Source organism: Salvelinus alpinus, chromosome 8 (assembly GCF_045679555.1).
Source record: "Salvelinus alpinus chromosome 8, SLU_Salpinus.1, whole genome shotgun sequence".
NCBI classification, from domain to species: Eukaryota; Metazoa; Chordata; class Actinopteri; order Salmoniformes; family Salmonidae; genus Salvelinus; species Salvelinus alpinus.
Window position 1 is genome coordinate 35166056 of NC_092093.1, and position 27437 is coordinate 35193492.

The 27437-nt window shown below is 42.4% G+C and overlaps 3 protein-coding genes across 7 annotated transcripts; 2 read left to right on the forward strand and 1 right to left on the reverse strand.

Moving 5' to 3' along the window:
* Nucleotides 1–1273: 1273 nt before the first annotated feature.
* On the forward strand, nucleotides 1274–8224 carry LOC139582230 (katanin p60 ATPase-containing subunit A1). 4 transcript variants are annotated; one of them, XM_071412203.1, is made up of 12 exons: nucleotides 1274–1509; nucleotides 1620–1676; nucleotides 2053–2215; nucleotides 2324–2469; nucleotides 2844–3033; nucleotides 3448–3563; nucleotides 3679–3784; nucleotides 3893–4051; nucleotides 4168–4294; nucleotides 6833–6967; nucleotides 7056–7182; nucleotides 7436–8224. In XM_071412203.1, exons 3-12 carry the CDS (start codon nucleotides 2054–2056, stop codon nucleotides 7632–7634), a joined length of 1467 nt encoding a protein of 488 aa, XP_071268304.1. In that variant the 5' UTR covers nucleotides 1274–1509; nucleotides 1620–1676; nucleotide 2053; the 3' UTR covers nucleotides 7635–8224. The 4 variants fall into 4 exon arrangements, with proteins under 4 accessions (XP_071268304.1, XP_071268302.1, XP_071268305.1 ...); XM_071412202.1 differs by having other exon boundaries at nucleotides 1484–1527; XM_071412201.1 differs by having other exon boundaries at nucleotides 1294–1676.
* Nucleotides 8212–12414, reverse strand: LOC139582232 (glycoprotein integral membrane protein 1-like). Of its 2 annotated transcripts, none has more exons than XM_071412206.1 (8): nucleotides 12202–12414; nucleotides 11734–11805; nucleotides 11541–11640; nucleotides 11296–11450; nucleotides 10987–11146; nucleotides 10638–10858; nucleotides 10379–10542; nucleotides 8212–9918 (listed from the first exon to the last, which is right to left on the reverse strand). In XM_071412206.1, the coding sequence occupies exons 1-8, from the start codon at nucleotides 12310–12312 to the stop codon at nucleotides 9810–9812; spliced, it is 1092 nt and encodes a 363-aa protein (XP_071268307.1). In that variant the 5' UTR covers nucleotides 12313–12414; the 3' UTR covers nucleotides 8212–9809. The 2 variants fall into 2 exon arrangements, with proteins under 2 accessions (XP_071268307.1, XP_071268309.1); XM_071412208.1 differs by having other exon boundaries at nucleotides 12223–12413.
* ppil4 (peptidylprolyl isomerase (cyclophilin)-like 4) lies at nucleotides 12357–21472 on the forward strand. The gene is made up of 12 exons (XM_071412205.1): nucleotides 12357–12745; nucleotides 13098–13230; nucleotides 13334–13451; nucleotides 13595–13737; nucleotides 17823–17919; nucleotides 18119–18235; nucleotides 18495–18619; nucleotides 18759–18825; nucleotides 19972–20083; nucleotides 20265–20355; nucleotides 20582–20711; nucleotides 20967–21472. Exons 1-12 carry the CDS (start codon nucleotides 12676–12678, stop codon nucleotides 21138–21140), a joined length of 1377 nt encoding a protein of 458 aa, XP_071268306.1. The 5' UTR covers nucleotides 12357–12675; the 3' UTR covers nucleotides 21141–21472.
* Nucleotides 21473–27437: the final 5965 nt, after the last annotated feature.

A 27437-nucleotide genomic window follows, 5' to 3' on the forward strand; every position in this document is an offset into this window, starting at 1 on the left:
ACAACACTGAAGTGTAAGGAGCCTCCAATTTTTTAAACAGAATGGATCTTTATATTTACCACTTGGTTCCTGTTTCAGGAATAATGAAATCAGACCTTCTTGTTGAGTATCTGATAATCTACCATTTTTATAGGAGTGTTTAAAACATTAATAATGGTTCTCTGAGTACATCAACAAAGGTTAGGTATACCTCAACTGGTATGCCATCCAGCCCTGGAGTTTTCCCGGATTTAAAGGCTTTACTTGCATCAAGAAGTTCCTCCTCTGTAATTTGGCCTTCACATGAGTCTACAGCTGTTAATTTTACATTATTCATAGAAAAAATTCCATACAATTAACTTCGGTTAGAGGAGATGGAGGAGACTGAAATGAAAACATATGCTTAAAGTACTTTGCTTCCTCTTTCAAAATATTATTTGGTGAATCATGGGTGACTCTGTCATTAGTTTCAGTAAATCATTTTTGGTAGCATTTCTATGTTGAAGATTAAAAAATAATATGGGGCATTTTTCTCCATATTCCATCCAGTTTGCTTTATTTTTAAAAATATATTACATTTGATCTTTCTTGAATAAGTTCCTCCATTTATTTGTATTTTTCCTCTAACTTATTATGTCTCTATGGTACAGTTGTATTGCTATCTATCTGTACTGTTAGTCCTTCTATTTCTTTTGTTAATATGGACTCTTTTGACCTAAATTGCCTTTGTTTTAGAGATGAGCGTAGAATTGCATGGCCTCTAAAGGCACATTTAAAAGTGGTTTTAAATATAAAGTATCACAAGTAAATGTAATTGCTAAAATATACTTAAATATCAAAGTAAAAGTATAAATCATTTCAAATTCCTTATATTAAGCAGACCAGATGGCACGATTGTTTCCTAAATTACAGATTACAGATAGCCAGGGGCACACTCAAATTACAGATAGTCAGGGCCACACTCCAACACTGAGACATCATCTACAAACAAAGCATTTGTGTTTAGTGAGTCCACCAGATCAGATGCAGTAGGGATGACCAGGGATTTTCTCGGGATAAGTGTGTGAATTGTCCTGTTAAGCATTCAAAATGTAACACATACTTTTCGGTGTCAGGGAAAATGTATGGAGTAAAGAGTACATTATTTTCTTTAGGAATGCAGTGAACTAAAATTAAAATATGTCAAAAATATAAATTAGTAAAGTAGATACCCCAAAAAATCTACTTAAGTTGTACTTTAAAGTATTTTTATTTAAATAATTTACACCACTGTCCCTGATTAGTGGGGAACAATAAAAACACGCAGTGGAACTCGCTTCGAGGTCTAGAGTTGTGTTTGAGGGTACTACACAAATCAAAATCTGTTCACCCAAATGTGTAACGTTAGTCTGTTGAAGAGGGTCAAAGCCATATTTTGTATTTTAACGTATATGACAGAGTTAAAATAATGCTGCTGCTGCTGCCGTTCTATTTCTGATTCCAGTTCAGGATATGACGCCTGAGTTGACAGCTTCAAACGTTCATAGGCGGGTGTGTTGTCGGGCTTCGGTGTGGTTTTAGCTCTTTTGTCCGACGAAAATAAATGTAATTAATGTTAGATATTTTTGCCATTTTTAAACGCTTGACTCGATTTGTTTCAGTCCTTGGGTGCGGTTCTACACTTTTTGTGTCGTATTTTTTTTCCATCAATGCCACAGGTGGGTGTAGCTAGCAAACTAGCATGCTAAAGAAGTTTGGGAGTTTGTTTGTAGTTGCTAATTTTACATGAAATGTGTTTTTATGTGCCAGTAACGTTATGTAACAAATACTTTTGCTTGTTTTATTGCTGGTATTTCCTAAATTGTGATATTCGTTCGTTCATCTGAAACGTGTTAGTTAACAAACTATCCAAGTTATGCTAAGCTAACAGTCAGATCATTCAACTCCCTGTCACAGCTGGCATCTTCATGTCCATCTTGTGCCATTTAATGTTTTGTTTTACAGGGTCTCTGTTGTCATGCCTTCCGGAGGGAACTGCATTATAACATCACAAAAAAAGATCACTTTAATCTAATAAAATGTTCATCTCTCTAGAATGAGTCTGCATGAGATCAATGAAAACGTGAAACTTGCTCGAGAGTACGCTTTGCTTGGGAACTACAGTTCTGCTATTGTTTGTTATCGGGGAGTACTTGAACAAATCAAGAAATACCTTTTCACAGTACGGGACAGTAGCTTCCAACAAAAATGGCAACAGGTAAAATCTATGACATGTTTCATTGTTAAACCTAAGTTTGTTTGTTTGGAATAGAGTTTTGGTCAGCAAATGTTACTTCCTAATGTTGCTATTGACATCTCTTTACAGGTATGGCAAGAGATAAACGAAGAAAACAATCAGGTTCAAGAAATAATGACAACTCTAGAAAGTTTTCAACTGGAGACCACCCCATCCAAACCACCAAGTAATCAAGATGGCATTAATGACATATGGCCTGTACAAGTAGAGCGCAGGTACAGCACGGACTCCTTTCACACAGATTTCTATTCTAGTGTATATTTAGAGGCCCAGTCATTCATTTACTGGGAAAATATATTCAAGTTGTTTTCATGTCTTTGCATTATTATCTGATGGGGTGTGCGCTTTGGTTAGTAAGAGGGTAGAATAAGCTGTTTGTCTGAAGAAAATAACTTAATGATCCAGTCATATGAGTGAGATTAGTGCTCAGAGTGCCTGGTAGTGGCCTGCTCTCTCTTTCAGCACTCACAAAGGTACCCACTTGATGTGCAAATGTCATCTTTTAATTAAAATACAAAATAGCTGAACCTAAAAGTATTATTTGGAGTGCTTAGGCTGATTGACGTACTATTCCCTTCTTTCCTTAAAGATCCTCTCCTCTTCCGGTTAGGAGGCCCCCGGTTCCCTACAAAGACAGTAAACCACACAACAACCGCCTGAGTGTGGCCGGTGTGCGGGCTCAGCATCGCCAGTCACCACGTGGGGCCAATGGGGACCGGGCCAAACCTTTGAAGGGCAAGGAAAAAAAAGAGGCCCCAGCCAAACCAAAAGACGACAAGGTAAATGACAATGTACCATCAAGGGCTCAAATAGGGACCGAAAGGTTCTTTGTTACATCCTTACATAATACACACATAATCCTCCTTGTGGTAGGAGTGGTCTATCTTTTCATTGTAAACTCACAAAAATATAAAGGTTCAACTTCAAAAATGATCACTCTCCCAGGGAAAATGTCTAATGGATAAGAGCGTCTGCTAAATGACTTAAATGTAAATGTAAATGTAATGCTTTGCCTGGCATTACCCAACCTTAACTTGAAAGCTATTTGCACTGTTGACCAAACATTGTTCACTCTGTGTTTACCTAAAATCATCATCACAACCTTGTCAGTCTGGTTCCTGGAATAGAGCGAGCCTCTGCTACACAGTGAGCCCCCTCAGGGCTGACAATCTTCCTGTATGTTTGCCTTGCAGAACAAAGCTGAAGTCTCAGAGAAAGAGGTGAAGAGGTTTGACGGGCAAGGATATGACAAAGACCTTATTGAGGCCCTGGAGAGAGACATCATATCACAGAACCCCAATGTCAAATGGTATGTTTGAACAGCTATCATTAACCTCCAGAATAGGATTATCCTAAAAATATAACATGTTTCTCGTTGTAAGGGTTGTTTAACAGGAAATATTTCTTTTTCCCAATGCCTATAGGGATGATATTGCAGACTTGGAAGAAGCAAAAAAGCTTTTGAAAGAAGCTGTTGTGCTACCCATGTGGATGCCAGAGTTTTTCAAAGGAATACGAAGACCGTGGAAGGTATACATCGAAGCTCAAGGCACACTTGATTTATAGATTATTTTGATTGGAAGAGATGATATGATGCCTTGCTAATATGTGGTGTATACATGTGCAATGTTTTTTTAGGGTGTGCTTATGGTGGGTCCTCCAGGCACAGGAAAGACTCTTCTGGCCAAAGCCGTCGCCACAGAGTGCAGAACCACATTCTTTAACGTCTCGTCTTCTACTCTCACTTCCAAGTACAGAGGAGAGTCTGAAAAACTGGTCCGCATTCTATTTGAAATGGTAAGGTTCTGCCTCATCAGCTCCTCTGCCCGTGCAGTACATCATATTACGAAAATGTGAAAAGGCTGTTTTTGAGGTGTGGCTCTATTCAGTGTTTTATTTTCTCCTCTGAACAGGCCCGGTTCTATGCCCCCACCACCATATTCATTGATGAGATTGACTCCATGTGCAGCCGCAGAGGAACGTCAGAGGAACATGAGGCTAGCCGGCGGGTGAAGGCAGAGCTGCTGGTCCAGATGGATGGTACAGTAACAGCAGCCACTCTGCTTAATTGGGAGGCCAAATTAATTAAATCAAATCAAAGTTTTTGTCACGTGTGTCGAATACAACAGGTGTAGACCTTACAGTGAAATGCTTACTTACAGGCTCTAACCAATAGTGCAAAAAAGTTATTAGGTGAACAATAGGTAGGTAAAGAAATAACACAACAGTAAAAAGACAGGCTATATACAGTAGCGAGGCTATAAAAGTAGCGAGGCTACATACAGACACCGGTTAGTAGTTAAAGTGACTATGCATATATGATGAACACAGTAGCAGTAGCGTAAAAGAGGGGTTGGTGGGTGGGACACAATGCAGATAGCCCGGTTAGCCAATGTGCGGGAGCACTGGTTGGTCGGCCCAATTGAGGTAGTATGTACATGAATGTATAGTTAGTGACTATGCATATGATAAACGGAGAGTAGCAGCAGCGTAAAAAGAGGGGTTGGGGGGGCACACAATGCAAATGGTCCGGGTAGCCATTTGATTACCTGTTCAGGAGTCTTATGGCTTGTGGTAAAAACTGTTGAGAAGCCTTTTTGTCCTAGACTTGGCATTCCGGTACCGCTTGCCATGCGGTACTAGAGAGAACAGTGTATGACTGGGGTGGCTGGGGTCTTTGACAATTTTTAGGGCCTTCTTCTGACACCGCCTGGTGTAGAGGTCCTGGATTGCAGGCAGCTTAGCCCCAGTGATGTACTGGGCCGTAAGCACTACCCTCTGTAGTGCCTTGCGGTCAGAGGCCGAGCAATTGCCGTACCAGGCAGTGATGCAACCAGTCAGGATGCTCTCGATGTTGCAGCTGTAGAACCTTTTGAGGATCTCAGGACCCATGCCAAATCTTTTCAGTCTCCTGAGGGGGAAGAGGCTTTGTCGTGCCCTCTTCACGACCGTCTTGGTGTGTTTGGACCATTCTAGTAGATGTGGACACCAAGGAACTTGAAGCTCTCAACCTGCTCCACTACAGCCTTGTCGATGAGAATGGGGGCGTGCTCGGTCTTCCTTTTCCTGTAGTCCACAATCATCTCCTTAGTCTTGGTTACGTTGAGGGATAGGTTGGTATTCTGGCACCAACTGGCCAGGTCTCTGACCTCCTCCCTATAGGCTGTCTCGTCGTTGTCGGTGATCAGGCCTACTACCACTGTGTCGTCTGCAAACTTAATGATGGTGTTGGAGTTGTGCCTGGCCATGCAGTCGTGGGTGAACAGGGAGTAAAAGAGGGGACTGAGCACGCACCCCTGGGGAGCGCCATTGTTCAGGATCAGCATGGCAGATGTGTTGCTACCTACCCTCACCACCTGGGGACGGCCCGTCAGGAAGTCCAGGATTCAGTTGCAGAGGGAGGTGTTTAGTCCCAGGATCCTTAGCTTAGTGATGAGCTTTGAGGGTACTATGGTGTTGAACGCTGCGCTGTAGTCAATAAATAGCATTCTCACGTAGGTGTTCCTTTTGTCCAGGTGGGAAAGGGCAGTGTGGAGTGCAGTAGAGATTGCATCATCTGTGAGTCTGTTTGGGCGGTATGCAAATTGGAGTGGGTCTAGGGTTTCTGGGATAATGGTGTTGATGTGAGCCATTACCAACCTTTCAAAGCACTTAATGGCTACGGACGTGAGTGCTACGGGTCTGTAGTCATTTAGGCAGGTTACCTTAGTGTTCTTGGGCACAGGGACTATGGTGGTCTGCTTGAACATGTTGGTATTAGACTCAATCAGGGACATGTTGAAAATGTCAGTGAAGACACCTGCCAGTTGGTCAGCACATGTATGGAGCACGTGTCCTGGTAATCCGTCTGGCCCCAGAGCCTTGTGTATGTTGACCTGTTTAAAGGTCTTACTCGCGTCGGCTACGGAGAGCGTGATCACACAGTCGTCGAACAGCTGATGCTCTCATGCATGCCTCAGTGTTGCTTGCCTCGAAGCGAGCATAGAAATTATTTAGCTCGTCTGGTAGGCTTGTGTCACTGGGCAGCTCGCGGCTGTGCTTCCCTTTGTAGTCTGTAATAGTTTGCAAGCCCTGCCACATAAGACGAGCGTCAAAGCCGGTGTAGTATGATTCAATCTTAGCCCTGTATTGACGCTTTGCCTGTGTGATGGTTCGTCGCAGGGCATAGCAGGATTTCTTGTAAGCTTCCAGGTTTGGAGTCCCGCACCTTGAAAGCGGCAGCTCTACCCTTTAGCTCAGTGCAAATGTTGCCTGTAATCTATGGCTTCTGGTTGGGGTATGTACGTACAGTCACTGTGGGGACGACGTCCTCGATTCACTTATTGATAAAGCCAGTGACTGATGTGGTGTACTCCTCAATGCCATCGGAAGAATCCCGGAACATGTTCCAGTCTGTGATAGCTAAACAGTCCTGTAGTTTAGCATCTGCTTCATCTGACCACTTTTTTATAGACAGAGTCACTGGTACATGCACTATTCATGTCTCTACAACAATGTTTCTTGCCCAATAGATTGTACCCTAAATACATAGCAGTGATAATATCGATTTGATTGTTTATGGGATTTTATGCTGTTTAGGTGTGGGAGGAGCATCAGATAATGAGGATCCCTCTAAGATGGTGATGGTGCTAGCAGCCACTAACTTCCCCTGGGACATCGATGAGGCTCTGAGGAGACGTCTGGAGAAGAGAATCTACATCCCTCTGCCTTCAGGTCAACAATCACTGGAACACGATTTTCCTGAAATATATATATATATTTATGTTCACAATGGTGTGATTATGGCTTGTTTTCTCTGCAGCCAAGGGCAGAGTGGAGTTGCTGAGGATCAACCTAAAGGAGCTGGAGCTGGCCAATGATGTGGATATGGCAAAGATAGCAGAGCAGAGTGAGGGCTACTCAGGAGCAGACATCACCAATGTGTGCAGGTAAGGCTTTTACTTTTCAGGTTTAGTTTTTTTTTTAAACGAACAAAAACCAATCGTAAATAAACACTGAATAGATTAGTCTTGCGTATTTGTTCAAATACAATTATTCAGCTGAGACTATCACTGATTTGAAAACGAGATGCGTCTTCAATTAGGAAATAATGGTGGAATGAACCACTTTTAACCTTGTGATATGATAAAGTCAGGTGTGTTCCACTGCCTTTAGCAAACACTGTGTCCATTACATCTGTAGGGACGCCTCTCTGATGGCCATGCGGCGAAGGATCGAGGGGCTGACGCCAGAGGAGATCCGTAACATCTCCCGAGCCGAGATGCACATGCCCACCACCATGGAGGACTTTGAGTCTTCTCTAAAGAAAGTGTCCAAGTCTGTATCAGCTTCCGATCTAGAGAAGTATGAGAAGTGGATTGACGAGTTTGGCTCCTGCTGAGTTAATCAGGAAGCCTGCAGCGCCTCAAATCTGCAGGGGATTTGGTGGGATGCTCAGTTGATATTCTGGGAACAGTAATTTAACTGTCATGGTTTCCCTTTCTTTGTAAATTATTTATATCTTAGGCTAGATGATGCGAAATGCCTTAAAGTAGGGTAACCATGCACCTAAGTAAGCTGTTCTATTATGGCCCAGGAGTGCTGGAACAAAGACTGTTGAAAGCCAAATGATTCTCTGATTCGTGTTTTATTATAGCTCAATTTACACTAGTGGATTGGCTGTTAGATAGTTCATTCATTTGCACTGCCAGGTCTCATGACAGAAAATTCTATGGTCCTTTCTATTTCAATTGAACACCTTTGCTACCAAAGTATCCAGTGTCTTTGGGTTTTATCAGATGTGCTACTGCTATCAGCTAATCAAAGTTACACTACCAGAAAACATTTTTTATGCACTTGATTTAATTTCTAAATATGTATTTAGGGGACCAACTGGTTCTACCCACATTTTGTGAATGTGAATTTATATACCAATCATAGAACACTAACAATGTCTTAATAAAGCTATAAAAGTCATATTACTTGCATTGACAAGGCTTCCATGTGCTTTATTTGCATGTAACCTGGCTGTAGAGTGAATGTCACGAACATTACAGAAACACATTTATTGAGCAGCATTTGGGAATTCAATGTAGTTTGATTAGAATGAAAATACATTATGCACACAAGTCATGCTCCCATGCTTCAGTACAACACACAAGACTGAAATGGAATTGAGGCACCATAGAAGCAACAAAAAGGTAAAATAACATAAGTTCTTCACCCATTCACTGAAGTTCTAATCAGCATGCAGTTTCCTTCTATGAAGCTGTTTCTGTGACGGCCAACTGCATTCACTACTAGGGCTTCTCCTGCAAGTTCTGCTGCGGCAGAAAGTCAATGTGCCAAGGTCCCATTCAATGCCATGCGTACGTCAACCAGAAGCCTAGTCTTGAATCACATTGATACAATTCTATGTTGGTCATGCCTTCTTTGAGGCAAACCAGCCAATATGCTACTGGGAGAAGAGTAGGTATGACTATAACTATATTCTGAGACAAGATGCGCTTTATAAAAAGGTCCTATTAGTGTCAACATTTTCATTAATTGCAAAGAACATTAACCATATTCATACATTTCAGTTCAAATGCATACAAACAGGCATTTATTAAAGCAACAGGGGCTTATTCTGTGAGTGTAATGTTTCCAGAGTGAACAGAAATGAATCTCTTCTCCAGTTCATGTCCATTCTATACTTTCTAGGTCCATCTTCTGTGACAGAGCCAAGTGAATATGCCCCAGAGGTCGCGCCGCTGTAGGAACGGTCTTCTCTATCAATTGAAATGGTTAGGAGATTTCATATTTGATCATTCTTTATTCTGCACTGCACTTATGGGTGCAAGACTAGGTCTTCCTATCCATTTTATGAACCGTACCGCAGCCCAAAGTCGAGCTCAGTCAGAATGCAATAGCAACATTCAATATTTTTTTGTTTTTGATCCTTTTACAATTAATGTATAGGTGAGGCCTTGACATATGTACTGGCTCAAAAAACAGTAAATAAAAGCTGTTTGTCTTGCATGCAGACAAACACCAAATCTTCAGTTCAATCCTCCAGTTAGAATAAAATATTATGAACTGAGCAATAAACCAATAAGAAATCAATATTAACGTGTGGTATATTTACATTTTAGTCATTTAGCAGACGCTCTTATCCAGAGCGACTTACATGAGCAATTAGGGTTACGTGCCTTGCCCAAGGGAACATCGGCATATTTTTCAGTCAGCTCGGGGATTCAAACCAGCGACCTTTCGGGTTACTGGCCCAACACTCTTAACCGCTAGGCTACCTGCCGCCACGGTATATCCAAACTTCTTAACACAAAATAATATTGTAACTGAGGTAACACAATCATAATATGAAAAGTAACAGTGTGCAGTAGGTAGCTAGGTCCATAAGTATGATCTGTTGCAGTATTAACATATCAGATTCATGTTTTGAGTAGAGGGTATAAAGCAAATAATGTGTATGGAATGCATGTTTAATAAGTGCTACAAAAAGATTATGATTTCTCTAACCACATAATGCCTTGTGTTGTCAACAGCTGCAATCAGACTCACTCCACTTCATCAGTCTTCAGTTTTCATTTAAGGCTTTTTCCTCTGCCTCTATTTCAATGTTCTCTAGCAGGGTGTGTTTCTCATCTTCAGGCATCAGAGTCACAGGATTTAAATGGAAAATTCCCCTAGAGGAGAGGAAAAAGTACAACATTCATTTTCCTAGTAAAAATCACACTTAAAAAAGGGGCAATCGGCAGTTGCTACTTACAATTTTAAACTTCAATCATTAATAATATGCACCCATCGATTCTTGAAAAATATGTGCTTAGTTCAACTGTAATTTTGATAGCATTAGTATGGATGTTCAGTACTTGCATCCATACCTCTGTCTATGAATTTGAGTGTGGTTACATTTCTCCAGCCCCATCCCTCAGCTTTTTACCAAAACGGGTGGGGAAGACACTTTGTTATTGTTTCTACTGCTGATTGCCGCATTAAGAAAAGATGAGACTGATGTGCCTCATTAAATGGTCTCGGCAGTAAGGTGTGGTCAATGACAAATCCTGCATACTGATCTGGCAATGTTTCATTTAATTATACAACAATCATGTAAGCAGGCGCAACAGGACCTATGTGAAAACATACTTGTGTTCACATGTTGGGAAGAGCACGTCCAGGATCTTGACAATGACCGCTGACCCAACCACACCAATCACCACCACCCACATGACCAAAAAGAACAGGGGCAAGGACTCAGACCAGAAGCGTCGCAGGCGGTCCCTCACCTCCTCCACCCATCGACACATGGCCTGCAAACCGATTCAAACTTCAAAGCACATTCCGAGCACATTCTAGAAAATGTATTTTGTGGATTTGATTTGGATCTGATGTCCAATTTACTTACACTGTAAGAGGAGATGGATTCTTTGAGCGGTGCCTCTGTCTGCATTTCATCCGACAGCCCTCCCAAGTCATCATCCTCATCATTGTTATCATACAGCAAATCTGGGTCCATGCGGAGGGGAGTCTCTGGGAGCTTGCCTGGGGCAGCAATCTCCTCCTGGGTCGTGTCAGCATGCTTCAGAGGGTAATGAATGGTGGTATGGGACATCACTTGGTCTTCAGCTGAGCAGAAGGAAGTGGAACATTACCATTCACAAACTAATTTAGGAACACTACTTTAGTAATGGAATTTAGATAACTTGTCCTTTTCATGTAAAAGTAAGAGAACAAAAACAGTTATTCTTGCATACCCTTTTTAGGATTTGTTGGATCTGTGATGACCACATCATTTTCCCTTGGGATCCTGAAAATCTCACTGTGTCCAATGGGGTAGGTGTTGGTATACCGAGCAAGCTTCTGGAAATTGGGGGTCATCAGTATCTTAACTTCGCACATTTCTGGCTGCTGGACCTAAATGATAGAAAAGGATACAAAAGCCATAAGATCACAGATTTCCCATCATTGTACCACCCACCATGGTGAAAATATGATCCTTTAGCTGTGACATAAATATCCGAACACATTTTTTTATTGTCCTTTTCTCCATCAAGCAACTTGACCTTTTTCCCCTCCATCTCAATGACCTCGCTGAACACCTGGAGAGCCACCACCTCTTCTGAATCACTCCACAGGCGATTCTGGCTCACCATCACCCGGGTGACAGTGGACACATAGTCACCAGATTCAAATTCACTGGTTCCATTGATGGTATCCACTGTAAACAGAGTAAAAATCTGTGTTAATCAGGTGCATAATGCAGTTCTGTAATTAAGTTATAAGCAGCAGAAGCATTTTCACTACTCACACAGCAAGGCTTGGCAGTTCAACCTAGTCACTCCTGACAACTCCACAGGGATGTCATTGATGAGCACCTGTTCTTCATCCACTGAAATATTCAGGTTGATCTGAAAAGGTAAATGTATTGATTTGATTATGTTATTATTCAATACCATTATGACAAGCTTATTAATAGACAACTTCAGAATATTATAGCTTACCTGCAAGTTGTTGGACTCCTGCCCCTGTGTGTCATCCAATGTCCCTGCTGTCACATTGATCAGAATGCTTTCCTGTGTGAGAATCATGAATGGGAAAGAGGAACATGATATACACATTAGCTAACTAGGTAAATAACATTATTCACCAAAACATCAGGACCAGTGAGAGTGACACTTCAGGGCATTCTACCATGCGTGTATTGTGCTCATGCTACCTGGATAAAAACATAAACATTAGCTAGTTAGCTAGCTGCAGTGAGTCAGATAGCAAAAAAGGTAACGTTAGCATCATTAGCCAGCTAGTTACCTACCAATATTAGTTGACTAGCTAGTTAGCTGCATTCAGCACAGCATGTAAACATAGTTACGACTAACGTAACCTTGTTGATTTGACCAGCTAACGGTTGACGTTATCTAGACTAGTTTATTTTTATAAAAACATTTTTTTATAGCTATCTAGTCTAGTACCGTGGTAAATTCGTCTCCTACCGTGTTCAACTGTCGAGGTGCAGACTCAGCTAAAATAAACGACATAAACAGTAAAAATAGAGCATAACTTGATGTTCGTTTCATCGTCATCTTCTAGCGGTCGTTTAAAAATATTTTGCAGGAAACTTATTTTCAGTCTGATAAAAGGAAACAACAACACGGTCGTCACTAGTTACCACGGCCACAAAGTCATAAACTCCGCCTATTTCTACGATTTATATTCTTAAAATGTGATTTTAAACCTAATCCTAAACTTAACCCTAGCCATAACCACGTGGCTAACCTTATACCTAACCTTAAAATAAGACAACAAATATTTTTGTTTTCGTACTTTTTTACCATATAGACGTTCTGACTTTGTGGTTGTGGTAACTAGTGGAAACCCACAACACCCCCAAGTGACACCGGAACCAAACAAGAGCGCGTGCGCAGCTGCGCAGTCACCCTGCAAACATGGCGGTTCTTCTTGAAACAACATTGGGTGATATCGTCATTGATTTATTTACAGAAGAAAGGCCTAAAAGTAAGAAAACATGCACCAACACATCCAACGCTAATATTTGGTTACACAGCCTACATTTCGTAATAATTAATGCTTCTCAGAAAGTCAAATATCGCCTTAAGTTGCTGCTAGCAAGTGCTAGGTAACAAGATAGCCAACCATTCATTTACCCAGCGATAGCAAATGCTAACTGTTGTTACATTTATATTTCGGCTAGCTAACAAACATTTTAAAAGATAAGATTGCTTTGGGGACACTTCATCTGATAGTTCACTCTGTGTTTATGTGGCGCAATCATTGAAACTCAGGAAAAGGAAATCCTAATGTCTTATGATGTGTTCTCATAATGATGATCAGCTCCTTTTTTTCCTAGCATCCCTGAATTTCCTGAAGTTATGCAAAATCAAATTCTACAATTACTGCCTCATCCACAATGTCCAGAGAGATTTTATTGTGCAGACTGGAGATCCCACTGGGACTGGCCGTGGTGGAGAATCTGTCTATGGGTAAGTCCTCTTCCTCAGCATAAACAGCATTGTCCAAAATCATCATCACAGCTGTTGTTTATATCTCACAGGAATGTTGAGGATTTATTTTCTATACCCTCAGTAAACTATATGGAGACCAGGCCCGCTTCTATGATGCAGAGAAAAACCCACGGATCAAACACAGAAAGAAGGGGATGGTGTCCATGGTGAACAATGGCAGTGACCAACATGGTTCTCAGGTTGGTAAAACTGCCATCCACCTCCTCAGTATTTAACTGCTATCAGTTTGAAAGCCACAATGTTAGCCTACTGATTCGGGTAGGACAGATGGCAAGCATCTGAAATTTTTTATTTGTGCTGTAACAATCTCCTTGGTCCCCAGTTCCTGATCACCACTGGTGAGAACCTGGACTACCTGGATGGGGTCCACACTGTGTTCGGAGAGGTGTCAGAGGGTATGGATGTCTTGGCCAAGATCAATGAGACCTTCGTTGATAAGGACTTCATCCCTTTTCAGGATATCAGGTCAGCAAATTGAATTTCCTTTTATCATATTTTAATGTAGCCATTTTAGAGGGAGATTAGAATCGAATTTTATACAAAAAAAATATATATAATAAACACTCACTGTTCCATGAATACCTAGAGTGCAGGGTTTCCGTAAGATGGTAATAGCCTGCTTTTGGTCGATTTAAAATAAATAAATAGAAAAGCCGATAAATAAAATTGGCACTGGCCAGATTAACCTATATACCGATAAGCATGACCAGACAAATGTATTTACATCGACTGGTATTCCCATTAATTAATAGGATAAAAAGCATTATTTCGCAAAGGGATTTTTAATAAAAGATCATGCTTTTTACCCTATTTATTGATGTAAATACCTGTCGATATAAATACATTTGACTGGTCATTCTTATTGGTCTATAGGTTAATTTACATTATTTAGTGAAATTAAATTGGCGCACGTGTACAGTATATTTGTTATGTATCTTATTTATCAATATGTGTACAGTATACAAATGTGGCATATCAAGAAGCTGATTAAACAGCATGTTCATTACATTTTGTGCTGGGGACAATGAAAGGCCACTTTAAAATGGGCAGTTTTGTCACACAACACAATGCCACAGATGTCTCAAGTTGAGGGAGTTTTTAATTGGCATGCTGTCTGCAAAACTGTCCACCAAAGCTTTTGCCCGAAAACTGAATGTTAATTTCTCGACCATAAGCCTTTGAGGTTGTTTTAGAGAATTTGTTGTTTTAGAGAGAAGTACGTCCAACCGGCCTCACAACCGCAGATCATGTGTAACCATGCCAGCGCAGGACCTCCACATCCGGCTTCCTCACCTGCAGGATCGTCTGAGACCAGCCGCCCGGACAGCTGATAAAACATTGGGTTTGCACAACTGAATAATTTTTGCACAGACTGTCAGAAACTGTCTCAGGGAAGCACATCTGCGTGCTAGTCGTCCTCACCAGGGACTTGACCTGACCGCAGTTCGGCATCGTAATCGACTTCAGTGGGCAAATGCTCACCTTCGATGGCTACTGGCACGCTTGAAACGGATGAATCCCGGTTTCAACTGTACCGGGCAGATGGCAAACAGTGTGTATGGCATTGTGTGGGCGAGTGGTTTGCTTATGTCAACGTTGTGAACAGAGTGCCCCATGGTGGGGTGATGGTATGGGTGTGTATAAGTTACAGACAACAAACACAATTGCATTTTATCAATGGCAATTTTCCATTCATCCACTCCCATCCCGTCATGTTTTAGCATGATAATGCACAGCCCCATGTCGCAAGGATCCGTACACAATTCCTGGAAGCTGGAAATGGCATGCATACTCACCAGACATGTCACCCATTGAGCATGTTTGGGATGCTCTGGATCGACGTGTATGACAGCGTGTTCCCGTCCCTGTCAATGTCCAGCAACGCAACTCGTCATTGTAAATAATAATTTGTTCTTAACTGACTTGCATAGTTAAATAAAGGTTAAATCAAATAAAAACACTTCAAAACACACATTGAAGAGGAGACAACATTTCACAGGCCACAATCAACAGCCTGATCAACTCTATGCAAAGGCGATGTCGCGCTGCAAGAGGCAAATGGTGGTCACACCAGATACCGACTGGTTTTCTGATCCATATACATCCCATACTTTTTTTTTTAAGGTATCTGTGACCAACAGATGCATATCTGTATTCCCAGTCATGTGAAATCCATAGATTAGGACCTAATTTATTTATTTCAATTTACTGATTTCGTTTAAATCAAATCAAATTGTATTTGTCACATGCGCCGAATACAACAGTGAAATGCTTAATTACAAGCCCTTAACCAACAATGCAGTTTTAAGAAAAAGTCTTAAGTAAAAATGTTTAAATAAAAGTAACAAATAATTGGGGCCTCCCAGGTGGCGCAGTGGTCTAGGGCACTGCATCGCAGTGCTAGCTGCGCCACCAGAGTCTCTGGGTTCGCGCCCAGGCTCTGTCGCAGCCGGCCGCGACCGGGAGGTCCGTGGGGCGACGCACAATTGGCCTAGCGTCGTCCGGGTTAGGGAGGGTTTGGCCGGTAGGGATATGCTTGTCTCATCGCGCTCCAGCGACTCCTGTGGCGGGCTGGGCGCAGTGCGCGCTAACCAAGGGGGCCAGGTACACAGTGTTTCCTCCGACACATTGGTGCGGCTGGCTTCCGGGTTGGAGGCGCGCTGTGTTAAGAAGCAGTGCGGCTTGGTTGGGTTGTGCTTCGGAGGACGCGTGGCTTTCGACCTTCGTCTCTCCCGAGCCCGTACGGGAGTTGTAGCGATGAGACAAGATAGTAATTACTAGCGATTGGATACCACAAAAATTGGGGAGAAAATGGGATAAAAAAATATAAAAAAATTACAAATAATTAAACAGCAGCAGTTTAATAACAATAGCGAGGCTATATACAGGGGGTGCCGGTACAGAGTCAATGTGCGGGGGCACCGGTTAGTTGAGGTAATTGAGGTATTATGTACATGTAGGTAGAGTTAAAGTGACTATGCATAGATATTAAACAGAGAGTAGCAGCAGCGTAAAAGAGGTAGTCTGGGTAGCCCTTTGATTAGCTGTTCAGGAGTCTTGTGGCTTGGGGGTAGAAGCTGATTAGAAGCCTTTTGGACCTAGACCTGGTGCTCCGGTACAGCTTGCCGTGCAGTAGCAGAGAGAACAGTCTATGAATAAAGTGGCTGGAGTCTTTGACATGTATTAGGACCTTCCTCTTGTGGCCTGGTATAGAGGTCCTGGATGGCAGGAAACTTGGCCCCAGTGATGTACTGGGCCGTACGCACTACCCTCTGTAGTGCCTTGCGGTCGGAGGCCGAGCAGTTGTCATACCAGGCAGTGATGCAACCAGGCAGGATGCTCTCAATGGTACAGCTGTAAAACCTTTTGAGGATCTGAGGACCCATGCCAAAACTTTTCAGTCTCCTGAGGGCAAATAAGTTTTGTCGTGCCCTCTTCACGACTGTCTTAGTGTGTTTGGACCATGATAGTTTGTTGGTGATGTGGACACCAAGGAACTTGAAGATCTCAACCTGCTCCACTAGAGCCCTGTAGATGAGAATGGGGGCGTGCTCGGTCCTCCTTTTCCTGTAGTCCACGATCATTTCCTTTGTCTTGATCATGTTGAGGGAGAGGTTATTGTCCTTGCACCACACAGCCAGGTCTCTGACTTCCTCCCTATAGGCTGTCTCATCGTTGTCTGTGATCAGGCCTACCAATGTTGTGTCAACGGCAAACTTGATGAGGGTGTTGGAGTCGTGCCTGAACTGAACTGTAACTATATTTTTGTTCAGTGTAGATTGACATAGGCTAGAGATTTTGCTGTTCGTTACTCATCTTGTTGACTGATGAAAAGTAAATGTGGACAGTTGTTCTAACATCTTCAAAGTGCGCATCAGAATTAGGTAAGAAGGACCGCACATCGTTGCATCCTCGACTTCCATGTTCTGTTATTATGAATTACTGTAATCTAAATGCGATTTCTGTCAGTCAGTCTGACCACTGTGGGTGGGCGCCCTAATCAGGTTACGCACCCAATGTATGTGGGTCCGGTAAATTTCTCAAATGTCTGGTAAATTAAGGGTGCAATATGCAGAAATAATTTCCTATTTGCAAAAAGTCTAATAGTTGGCCTAATTTCAGTTTGACAAAACAAGCAAGTATAGTGTAGATAATCATTGTACCATCTAAACCGCTGTGAAATATATTTTCCATAACCAAAAATATTGTATTTTCAGCTGTTTGAAGCTGATGTACAAAACCGAAAGTAAAACACTCTCTAAAATGAAACTTGAATGGGAAGCATAGAAATAGCACAAACAGAACAGATCTACCACTTCTTAGACTTGCTTTCAGTGACAGATCTATAACTCACATTTCTATGCAAATTTGGTCAGGTCGCCCAAAAAGTTGCATATTGTAGCTTTAAAATGCGTCCGGTCAAATGTCCGGCGGCACATTTTCCAAAAGTAAACCCTGCTACAGTGTTGTCAATAAAATGACCTACTCAGATAGACATCCCAGTATAAGGTGGAGAGAAAATAGGTATGATACTTGTTTTGTCATTGCAGAATAAACCACACTGTGATCCTGGAAGACCCTTTCGATGACCCTGCTGACTTGCCCGTGCCTGACCGCTCCCCTGAGCCTACCAAGGAACAGCTGGATGTGTGTGACTGGACACTTTCTGTACCGTTGAATTAAAAGCAATGCATATCTCCCTTTCAGAGCAAAAGTATTGTAAACGATATTACTTTAATATAAAATTATAAGGTTTAAGTTAGTTCATTATTGTCTCCAGTACCAGAAAACAATGAACGATGCAACTTTTGACGTCTAACCTTACTGTCCCCTCTTTGGTGTGCAGAGTGGTCGTATTGGAGCTGATGAAGTGATCAACGACACAGATGGGAAGAAGGCTGAGGAGCTGGATGAGCTGCTGAAGGAGAAGGAGGCCAAGACCCAGGCTATCCTGCTGGAGATGGTGAGAGGGGGGGGGGGGGGGGGGGTCTTGTGGTTCGGTCCACTTAGCCTTGTAGAGGATGCCCATACTTTCAGGAGTGATGGCAGAAGGGATTTTGTAACACTCAACATTACCACTTGTTTGTACAGATTGCTGTTGAAGAACCCAGCAGTACTTCCACTGTAGTAGTTAATTAGCTAGTGAACATATTAGTGTTGTAAACATTATATGGTGGTTTTATAAGAGTTTTGTGGTTTGACGTGTGTATGTGCTTGTGTAGGTGGGTGATCTCCCTGATGCAGAAGTGAAACCTCCTGAGAATGTGTTGTTTGTGTGTAAGCTGAACCCTGTGACCACAGATGAGGACCTGGAGATCATTTTCTCCCGCTTCGGACTTATTAAGTGGTAAAATAGTCTATTTCAATATACTGGCCTCATAACATTACGATACATATTTAATTTTAAATAGACCTAGTCCTAACCAATTTAAATATTGAATGTTGGTGAGCTGTACCATGATTAACAGGTTCTTATTTTGCTACAGCTGTGAGATCATCAGAGACTGGAAGTCAGGAGAGTCTCTGTGCTATGCTTTCATCGAGTTTGAAAAGGTGTGTATTGGTTTGGTTTTCACGTGATTGCTTTATGTACCATGAGTTATCATAAAATCATTTTAGCCCTATTTTGATTATGCATGCAAATAAAAGTTGAACATTCTCCACTCAGGTTCATAAGTACACTGAACAAAAATACAAATGCAACATGTAAAGTGTTGGTCCCATGTTTCATGAGCTGAAGTAAAAGATCCCAGAAATGTTCCTTACTCACAAAAAGTTTTTCTCTAAAATGTTGTGTACAAATTTGTTTACATCCCTTTTAGTGAGCATTTCTCCTTTGCCAAGATAGTCCATTCACCTGACAGGTGTAGCATATCAAGAAGCTGATTAAACAGCATGATCAGGTGCACCTTGTGCTGGTGACAATTAAAGGCCACTCTAAAATGTGCAGTTTTGACACAACGCAATGCCACAGATGTCTCAAGTTTTGCAATTGCGCAATTGGCATGCTGACTGCAGTAATGTCCACCAGAGCTGTTGCCAGAGAATTGAAAGTTAATTTCTCTACCATAAGCCAGCTCCAACAACATTTTTGAGAATTTGGCTGTACGTCCAACTGGCCTCACAACTGCAGACCACATGTAACCACGCCAGCCCAGGACCTCCACATCCAGCTTCTTCACCTGCGAGATCGTCTGAGACCAGCCACCCAGGCACTGAGGAAACTGAGTATTTCTGTCTGTAATAAAGTCCTTTTGTGGGGAAAAACAAATTCAAATTGGCTTGGCCTGGCCTGGCTCCCCAGTGGGTGGGCCTATGCCCACCCATGGCTGCACCCCTGCCCAGTCGTGAAATCTAGATGAGGGCCTAATGAATTCATTTAAATTAACTGATTTCCTTATATGAACTGTAACTCAGTAAAATCGTTCAAATTGTTGCATGTTGCATTTATATTTTTGTTCATTATACAAATCAAGACTTGAGAAATATAAAGATAGAGATTCCTTTTTGAACAATTCAAGTGCAGTTGTGCAAAATATCAATAGATGGCACCAGTTAGTCAGAATTGAGAGGGTACAAATTAATTCATTTGAATGGTCATATGGTTTTGTTTACTGAAATTAATTCCCTTGTTCACTAGACCCATAACGGCTCACATGACCCTCTTTTAGATGCAATTGATGTCCTTTCTGTGCACAGGAGGAGGACTGTGAAAAGGCCTTCTTCAAGATGGACAACGTGCTCATAGATGACAGGCGCATACACGTGGACTTCAGCCAGTCTGTTTCAAAGATCAAATGGAAAGGCAAAGGTAAACACTTATTAAAACATAACTCACTTGGACTTTTATTTAAAGGTTTTGTGTGATCCATAAAGTATGCGTTATGTATACTTTCAGAGACTCAATTAAGCCCTAATAAGGCACTTAAACTAAAGGATGTGCCATTCACCTCTGCTAAGTAAAGAACTTCACAAGGTCTTTTGTTTTCTAGGTGGAAAGTATACCAAGGATGACTTCAAGGCCTATGAAAAAGACGTGGGATCCAAATTAGCTCTTAAGGATAAAGTCAAACCTAAGCAGGAGTATCCTTAAATGTGTTTATATTTGCTATTCAATATGTAGAGGAGAATATGAGTTAAAGTGTAAAAAACTCAACTGTGCACCATTTCACATAGCTATCAGGACAGAGAGAGGTAAACTATTGTGAAGACATTTCTCTGTTGGAGGAAATTACATTTCTCTGAAAGACTTGGCAAACTTGGAATTACACACTTTACTTCCTCAAGTTTTTCTAAACATTCCCAAAAGCTCCAAGTACGACCTGCTTTTAGAGGAAGAGGAAGAAGGAACAAGCCGTCGGCATGCTGAAAAAAAACACAAGGATAAGAAACACGATCACTCCGATGACGAGGACACCAGGAAATCCAAGAAATCCAAGGTTGCCCGAAAATGGCTTTTGAACTAATTATTTTCCTTGTGGTGGGCACATGTACTTTCTTTCACAAGAATGTTCAGTAAGAGCATTCGAGTAAGCATGACTCATGTAATTTGGGAATGGCTTGTCATTTCAGCAGTTGTGACACCAGTCACTCGAGCTATACTGAGTAATTCCACAGCGCTTTGTTTCAGCACCACCAAAGATTTCTCTTGAACCTTTGTCAAACCTCTTTCTCTCCCTATGTTATACCGACAGTGGAACAGTGAGGAGCCCAGGCGGGAGAAAAAGACAGACCGGCAGCATTCTCTCTCCAGGGAAAGAGACAGCCACCACAAGCACAGCAAGTCCCGTGAAAAGCACCGCCCGGAGAGGAGCCGCAGTCGCTCACCCAAGAAGTCTAAAGACAAGGAGAGAAGCAGACACCGATGATGAGAGAGGGAGAGGAACAGGGTTGGGGCCAATTCCATTTCAATTCCCCATCAATATACTGAATTGGAAAATCTTCTTTGAAAAATAAATGTCAGTTAATTTCATGAATTGACTCAATTGAAATGGTATTGGACCGCCCTGATACCTGTCACTGTGGCCCCTACTACCCCACCACCACCCATGTCTGAGAGAGCAGCACTAGGGACTGAGCCCTCACATTACATGGGGGGGGAAATATCCTGGGATGTTTACCCTAATTACCTGGAAGTAACACAGTGTTACATAACCTGAAAACACTGCTCATTATGAATAATAAAACATTTCAGCCTGAACTGCTCGATTCCTATAGGTCAACATTCTGTATTTAGGTCTACACAGCATTTTCCAAATCAGTCTCCATACACACATAACTAAGTGCCCAGTCAGTAACGTTCTATAAGTATATTTGTATTTTGGTTTGACTTATACCCCACCCCCCTTTCTCTGTTTTTTAATGGGCAGCTGAATGATTTCCCACCATGTTTGCCCATATTTTAACCTTTTGACTAGTTTTTTTTGCAGCTTTGGTACAGTAAATAAATGTACCCAGCTAACAAATATTCCCACAACTTTAACCCTCAGACACATGAATGTTCTTAAAACGCACCTAGAACATTGTATATTCTGAGAATATTGTAACCACGTTCTAGATAAGTAATGTTTTACATTAAAAGAACATTCTCAATTTTAACACCAAAACATGCTAAAAATGTTTTAAGGTTTTTGCTAACATAGAATGTTCCCTCAACTAATGGAAAACTAGACACTCAAACATTAGGGGAACATCACGGGTAATATTACAAAAACCTTCTCTGTACCTAGAATTGTTAGCTGGGTAGTGGGCATGGAAAGCATGAGTTGTCTGTATGCACTGCAGAGGGGATTCCCTGTGTCATCCTCCCCATGAGTTCAAGCCGTATGTCACTGAAATAGCATGATACCCAGTGTTGTAGTCAGGACAGAGTCCAGATTTTCATGACTTCTGATTCAACCATTGGTGACTCGCCTTCTCGTGACTTGTATTTGCAGTTGGCCTGGATAGGGTACTATGATAAGGAGAATATTAGCAGCACTGGATGCGCAGAGCAACAAGGGTTCTGTTATCTGACAGTGAAAGGACACGCCACACACAGCCTACATCAGCTGGTGAGCTGCAAGGGAGCAAGTGATGATTGTGTGCAGGCAGACTCTGCTCCATCATAGGCAACACATCGCACAAGCGACTCTTGCTTCTCCATAACCACCAGTCACCAGCCTACTTTTTCGTTTTGGCTGGTTAAGAAACACAAACTGCTTTAAGAAATTGAAAACAATACTAGTATTGAGTTTAATGGTAAAACAGCAGTCTAGCTATTTGTCTCTCTCTCCCCTTTCTTATAGACGAATATGCTGTCTTTGAATTTGTCGTCTCGCTCTACCCACCTCCCACGTTCCCCCCTGCATCTCATCGCCAGGTTCTTTTTACTCTGGAATAAAAAACCTACAGACATATCAGTGGGCGATTACAAAAAATTAGCTGAGAGCCGGACTTACCATTCATATATGTAGTAAATAAGTAGTTAAACAGGTATTGTGTAGAACTTGTGAGGTAATGATAACTAGTACATTAGTTGTTTTTTCATGAGGGAGTGGCGATATACTGCCATCGGATGGCGACTAGAAACAATTGTATAATAAGATCTATTATAAATTGATGGACTTGACCATTGGTGACTTGTACTCGACTCGGACTTCAGCCATAGGGTATCGTGACTGACTCAAGCACAGGGGACTTGACTCGGGCTCGAGGTTTAGTGACTCGACCACAACACCGATGATTATTCACCTTCCAACTCCCTGAGTGATATGAGAAGAAGTTGGAGGCAGACATGCAAGATGAAGGTTGTGTGGGCTACATTCATAAATGAGGTATCCTCTTTTGGCTACAGTTTTAAATGTTTTGGTCAGTATATTGGCAGTACTGTCAGAGAGGGTATTAGTTAGCCCAACCCAAATCATGTGTTGAAGTATATTAGGGACATGTGTGGGAAAAACCAAAGGCGAGCTAGATGTAATTTGATAAAACCCTGACCCAAAGTGTTCAGAATAATGTTTTCAGCCTTGGCAGACAGAAGAATAGCACAGTGAGGGGTGCATGTGCAGCTAGCTAACAGTCATTGAGTTTTCCACAGGGCCTCTCCTTGTGCAACACTGTGGGCCACCACTTCTAGCCCCCTCGGAGTTCCCTGAATTAAAGCATGAGAGACCCTGGCCAACATTCACCATAATTAGTCATTTGACATTTCACAAATCATTCCATAGTTGGTTGTTTCTCCGAATGAGATGCCATTTTGAAGCTCCTTATAAGGAAGGGGTTGTTTTGAACTTTTACTGAGTGAGAGAGCATGCAAGTGTTGTTCTCTTTCATTTTTGTAACGGGTCGCCAAGCGACCTATGGGAACTCCTTCCCCTTCACACTGTGATTAAGATGTTTAATATCAAAGATGTTTACAGTCACGCCACACCCTTACTGTACCATGGGACCTGTCACTATAAAAGATGGTGTGGCATAACTCTCACTTTTATGTATTTTACATTACGCGATTAATATTAATCCCCTTCAGATTACTTTTTTACGGAATTGCGATTTTTTTCAACGACGCGAGGAGGTGCCTGAGTAGATGATTTTTTATCAAATCTACTCCCCCTCTCTCGTTATTGTGCCTGCCTATACTAGCTAACTTTTATTGTTTTTTGTCTGGTATTTCCATCTTTGTGTGTTAGCTAGCTAGTTAGCTTCGGGTCTATCCCGTTACCTCAGAAGTTAGCTCCCAGCTAGCTAGCTAAATTAGCCACACATACAGTGAGCTCCAAAAGTTTTAGGACAATGACAAATCTTTTGTTGTTTTGGCTCTGTACTCCAGCACTTTGGATTTGAAATGATACTGTCATGGGGTCCGCACCCAAGTTTGATGAATTCAGTTCTTCAAAGACTAAGACATGCATCCCTTTGTTCAAAGACTGGAGCATGCCAAATGATCGAACCCCTGCCATGCCAAGCATATGCACTCGCTTAGCTACAGTTCTTGGAACAGATGAGAATGGTTTTAGATATTTCTCCCGTATGGACAAATAATTTGCTTTGCTTGTTCTGCCTGCTTCTCTTCAACACATTTCAGGCCAAGAGCTGCCTAACAAATGATGCAGGGCATCTAAAAAGGACACATGAAAGCACTGCTTCAGCCGTTAGGCTTAACAATTCAGCAGCGATACTGGCCTTGCATCAGAAAGAGCTGCAGGAACGCCTCTCTACAAACTATGACGCTGAGACCATGAAAGAACTGGCTACAGTTACAGACCTGATCATCCAATGCTTTCAGGGCAATGCTCAGATGGTTGGGAAATCTTTGGCAACGCTGTCGGTTGCACAACACCACCTATGATTAGCGCAGTCCAAGCTCCCTGACAAAGAGACGGTTCCACTCCTGGGTGTACCCATATCTGCCCAGACATTTAGCCCAGCAGCGGCCCAAATCCTCCACTCCTAGGTGTACCCATATCACCTGGCCAGACATTTGACCCAGCAGCGGCCCAAATCCTCCAAGTGTTTAAGGAAGACAAAGAAACACAGATGGAGCTTCAGCGCCTCATTCCAAAGCCTAGAATGCATCAGCCAGCAAACCATTACTCCCGTCCCAGGTCCCCAATTGGAATGCCAATAAACCAGGCTCAGACTCACGCTGCACATGCTCAGGAGTGGAGGAACAGACACTCTCTGCCCTACCGAAGTGGTGGAGCGCGGCATCGCCTCTTGGGCGTCCCCTCTGCACCACAGCATGCAGAGCCTTGGTCACATCAACACCGCTTTCTAGAGCACCACCTTTCCAACTGGAAAAGGTCAATGGCCAACAAATGGGTGTTACGAACTGTAACACAAGGCTATGCACCACAATTTTGTCAGCAACCCCACACTTCAGGGGTGTCTTGAAAACAACAGCTCGCAACCTTGCTCAAAAGAAAACACTCTGCTCAGAAATCTCATTGCTCCTGGAAAATCATGTAATCGAAGAGGTAGAACCAGTGCAACAAAACTGCGGTTCTGCTCAATCTATTTTCTGGTGCCAAAAAAAGGCCTCCGTCTGATCCTGGACCTAAGGTGCCTGAATCGTCATCTTTCAGCACTTCCCTTCAAAATAATGACAATCAAAGTCATCCTTCAATCAGTACAACCAGGTGATTGGTTCACCACAGTGAACTTGAAAGACACATACTTTCATATCCCCATTCTACCAGCACACAGAAAATACCTAAACATTTTTTTTTGCTGTCTACCCTTCAGCCTTTTACTCGCCCCTCACACTTTCACAAAGTGCATAAGCTCAACGCCAACCCCACTTAGCCAAGCAGGAGGCAAGGTCCTGAACTACTTAGATGAAAGCTACTGCTTTGGGCAAGCAGACACCTCCCATCAATACACCTGCCGGAGTGTAGAATCCGGCAGTAGACCTTCTCTCCTGAGGAGACCCTCTTCCTTCAGACTGGATACATCCCACAGTAGTGGAGATGATTTGGGCATGGTTTGGAAGGGCCATCGCCGATCTGTTCGCATCGCAAGACAACCCATTGTCCTATGTGGTTCTCCATAAAGGGTCCAGCAGGCCCACTCAGGTGTGATGCCCTATCACACAGATGGCCAAGTGGGCTGCTGTATGCGTTTCCACCAATTCGCTTGCTCCCTTAGGTCTTGAGGAAGATCAGTATCAAAAGCACGCCAGTTCTACTTGTTGCTCGACATTGGCCACGGCATCACTGGTTTTCAGACTTTGTACAGCTGACAACCTCCCAACCATGGGATCTCCCTCTTCGAGTGGACCTCCTGTCACAAGCGAACGGCAGGCTTTTGCACCCCAAACCCAGCATACTGAAGTCGTGGGTGTGGACACTGAACATCACCGCCTTATAGCTGCAGGGTTGGCCTCCTTGATAATTGATGCAGTTCAGGCAACCAGGACATCCTCTGGCATATTGGATTACCAATGCAATCATACGCTGCAGCAGGTAGACCAACTCCAGACGACATGGTGGCTCAACCCAGATAAGTGAGCGTACCTTGAACCTTGTACATGAGATGGATGTTCTATACAGAGGCCTTCCACTCTTGGTGCTGTTGCACCCAATTGAAGCCTCATGTTGTAAGTTCTAGCTTTCAGTTTGCTTGTGTATACAGTTGTATACCACAGTTGAAATTCTGAGTTATCCTGTAATTATATTCTGTTACATCCTGTGGTGGATACAAGGATGTCTGGGCTAAGTTAAATGGTGAGTTATCCCAATCTGTTGTCCGAAATGATCTCTTCGGTACAGCCTCTCCCATAGGTCGTTTGGTGACCTGTTACGGGGGGAAAAAGAGAACTTTGGGTTATGGATCTCTGATTAGAGTCACGAGTCGCCAAGCTTTCATGTCGTTCCTCCACCTCATTGGGGTTTGAGTGAAGTAATAGACAGTATGTCACTCTGTAAACATCTTTGATATTAAGCATCTCAATCACATCGTGTGAAGGGGAAGGAGTTCCCATAGCTCGTTTGGTGACCCGTTACTCTACTCAGAGAACCAAGGTTACATCCGTATCCCAACATTTTCCACCCCCTTGTCTAACCACTGTCAGAGACTTCCCACTGGGCACAAACATCAGTTCAACATATAGTTTTGATTTTATTTGGTTGACTCTGTTACGTCCGTCGTTAAATGAAGACCAAGGTGCAGCGTGGTAGGCGTACATTTTCTTTAATATAAATGTTCCACCAAAAAAACAATAAACAACTCAACGAACGTAAAGCTAGGAGTGCAACACCTGCAACACAAAAAGACAAGATCCAACAACAGAAAGTGGGGAAAAGGGCTGCCTAAGTATGATTCCCAATCAGAGACAACGATAGACAGCTGCCTCTGATTGGGAACCATACTCGGCCAAAAACAAAGAAATAGACAACATAGAATGCCCACCCCAAATCACACCCTGACCTAACCAAATAGAGGAATAAAACGGCTCTCAAAGGTCAGGGCGTGACAGAGTCAACTAACGTGAATTCAATGTGAAATTAACAACAAATATCACCATGTCATTGGATTTAGGTTAACAGTTTGGTGAAAAACATATGAAATGCCCTGATGTTGATGACTTTTTGCAAGTCCAATCAGTTTTACACTTTGATTCAACATCATCACATTGATGTTTTTCATTGAAATGACGTGGAAACAACATTGATTCAATCAGTTTT

Coding starts and splice junctions, on each gene's coding strand:
- LOC139582230 (XM_071412203.1), top strand. CDS start 2,054: ATGAGTCTGCATGAGATCAATGAAAACGTGAAACTTGCTCGAGAGTAC. Junction 2,216..2,323: donor TCCAACAAAAATGGCAACAG/GTAAAATCTATG, acceptor ATCTCTTTACAG/GTATGGCAAGAGATAAACGA. Junction 3,034..3,447: donor CCAAACCAAAAGACGACAAG/GTAAATGACAAT, acceptor TTTGCCTTGCAG/AACAAAGCTGAAGTCTCAGA.
- LOC139582232 (XM_071412206.1), bottom strand. CDS start 12,312: ATGACGATGAAACGAACATCAAGTTATGCTCTATTTTTACTGTTTATG. Junction 11,641..11,733: donor AGGAGTCCAACAACTTGCAG/GTAAGCTATAAT, acceptor TTACCTTTTCAG/ATCAACCTGAATATTTCAGT. Junction 10,859..10,986: donor TCCAACAAATCCTAAAAAGG/GTATGCAAGAAT, acceptor CCTTCTGCTCAG/CTGAAGACCAAGTGATGTCC.
- ppil4 (XM_071412205.1), top strand. CDS start 12,676: ATGGCGGTTCTTCTTGAAACAACATTGGGTGATATCGTCATTGATTTA. Junction 13,452..13,594: donor GTGACCAACATGGTTCTCAG/GTTGGTAAAACT, acceptor CTTGGTCCCCAG/TTCCTGATCACCACTGGTGA. Junction 20,356..20,581: donor AAAGTCAAACCTAAGCAGGA/GTATCCTTAAAT, acceptor CATTCCCAAAAG/CTCCAAGTACGACCTGCTTT.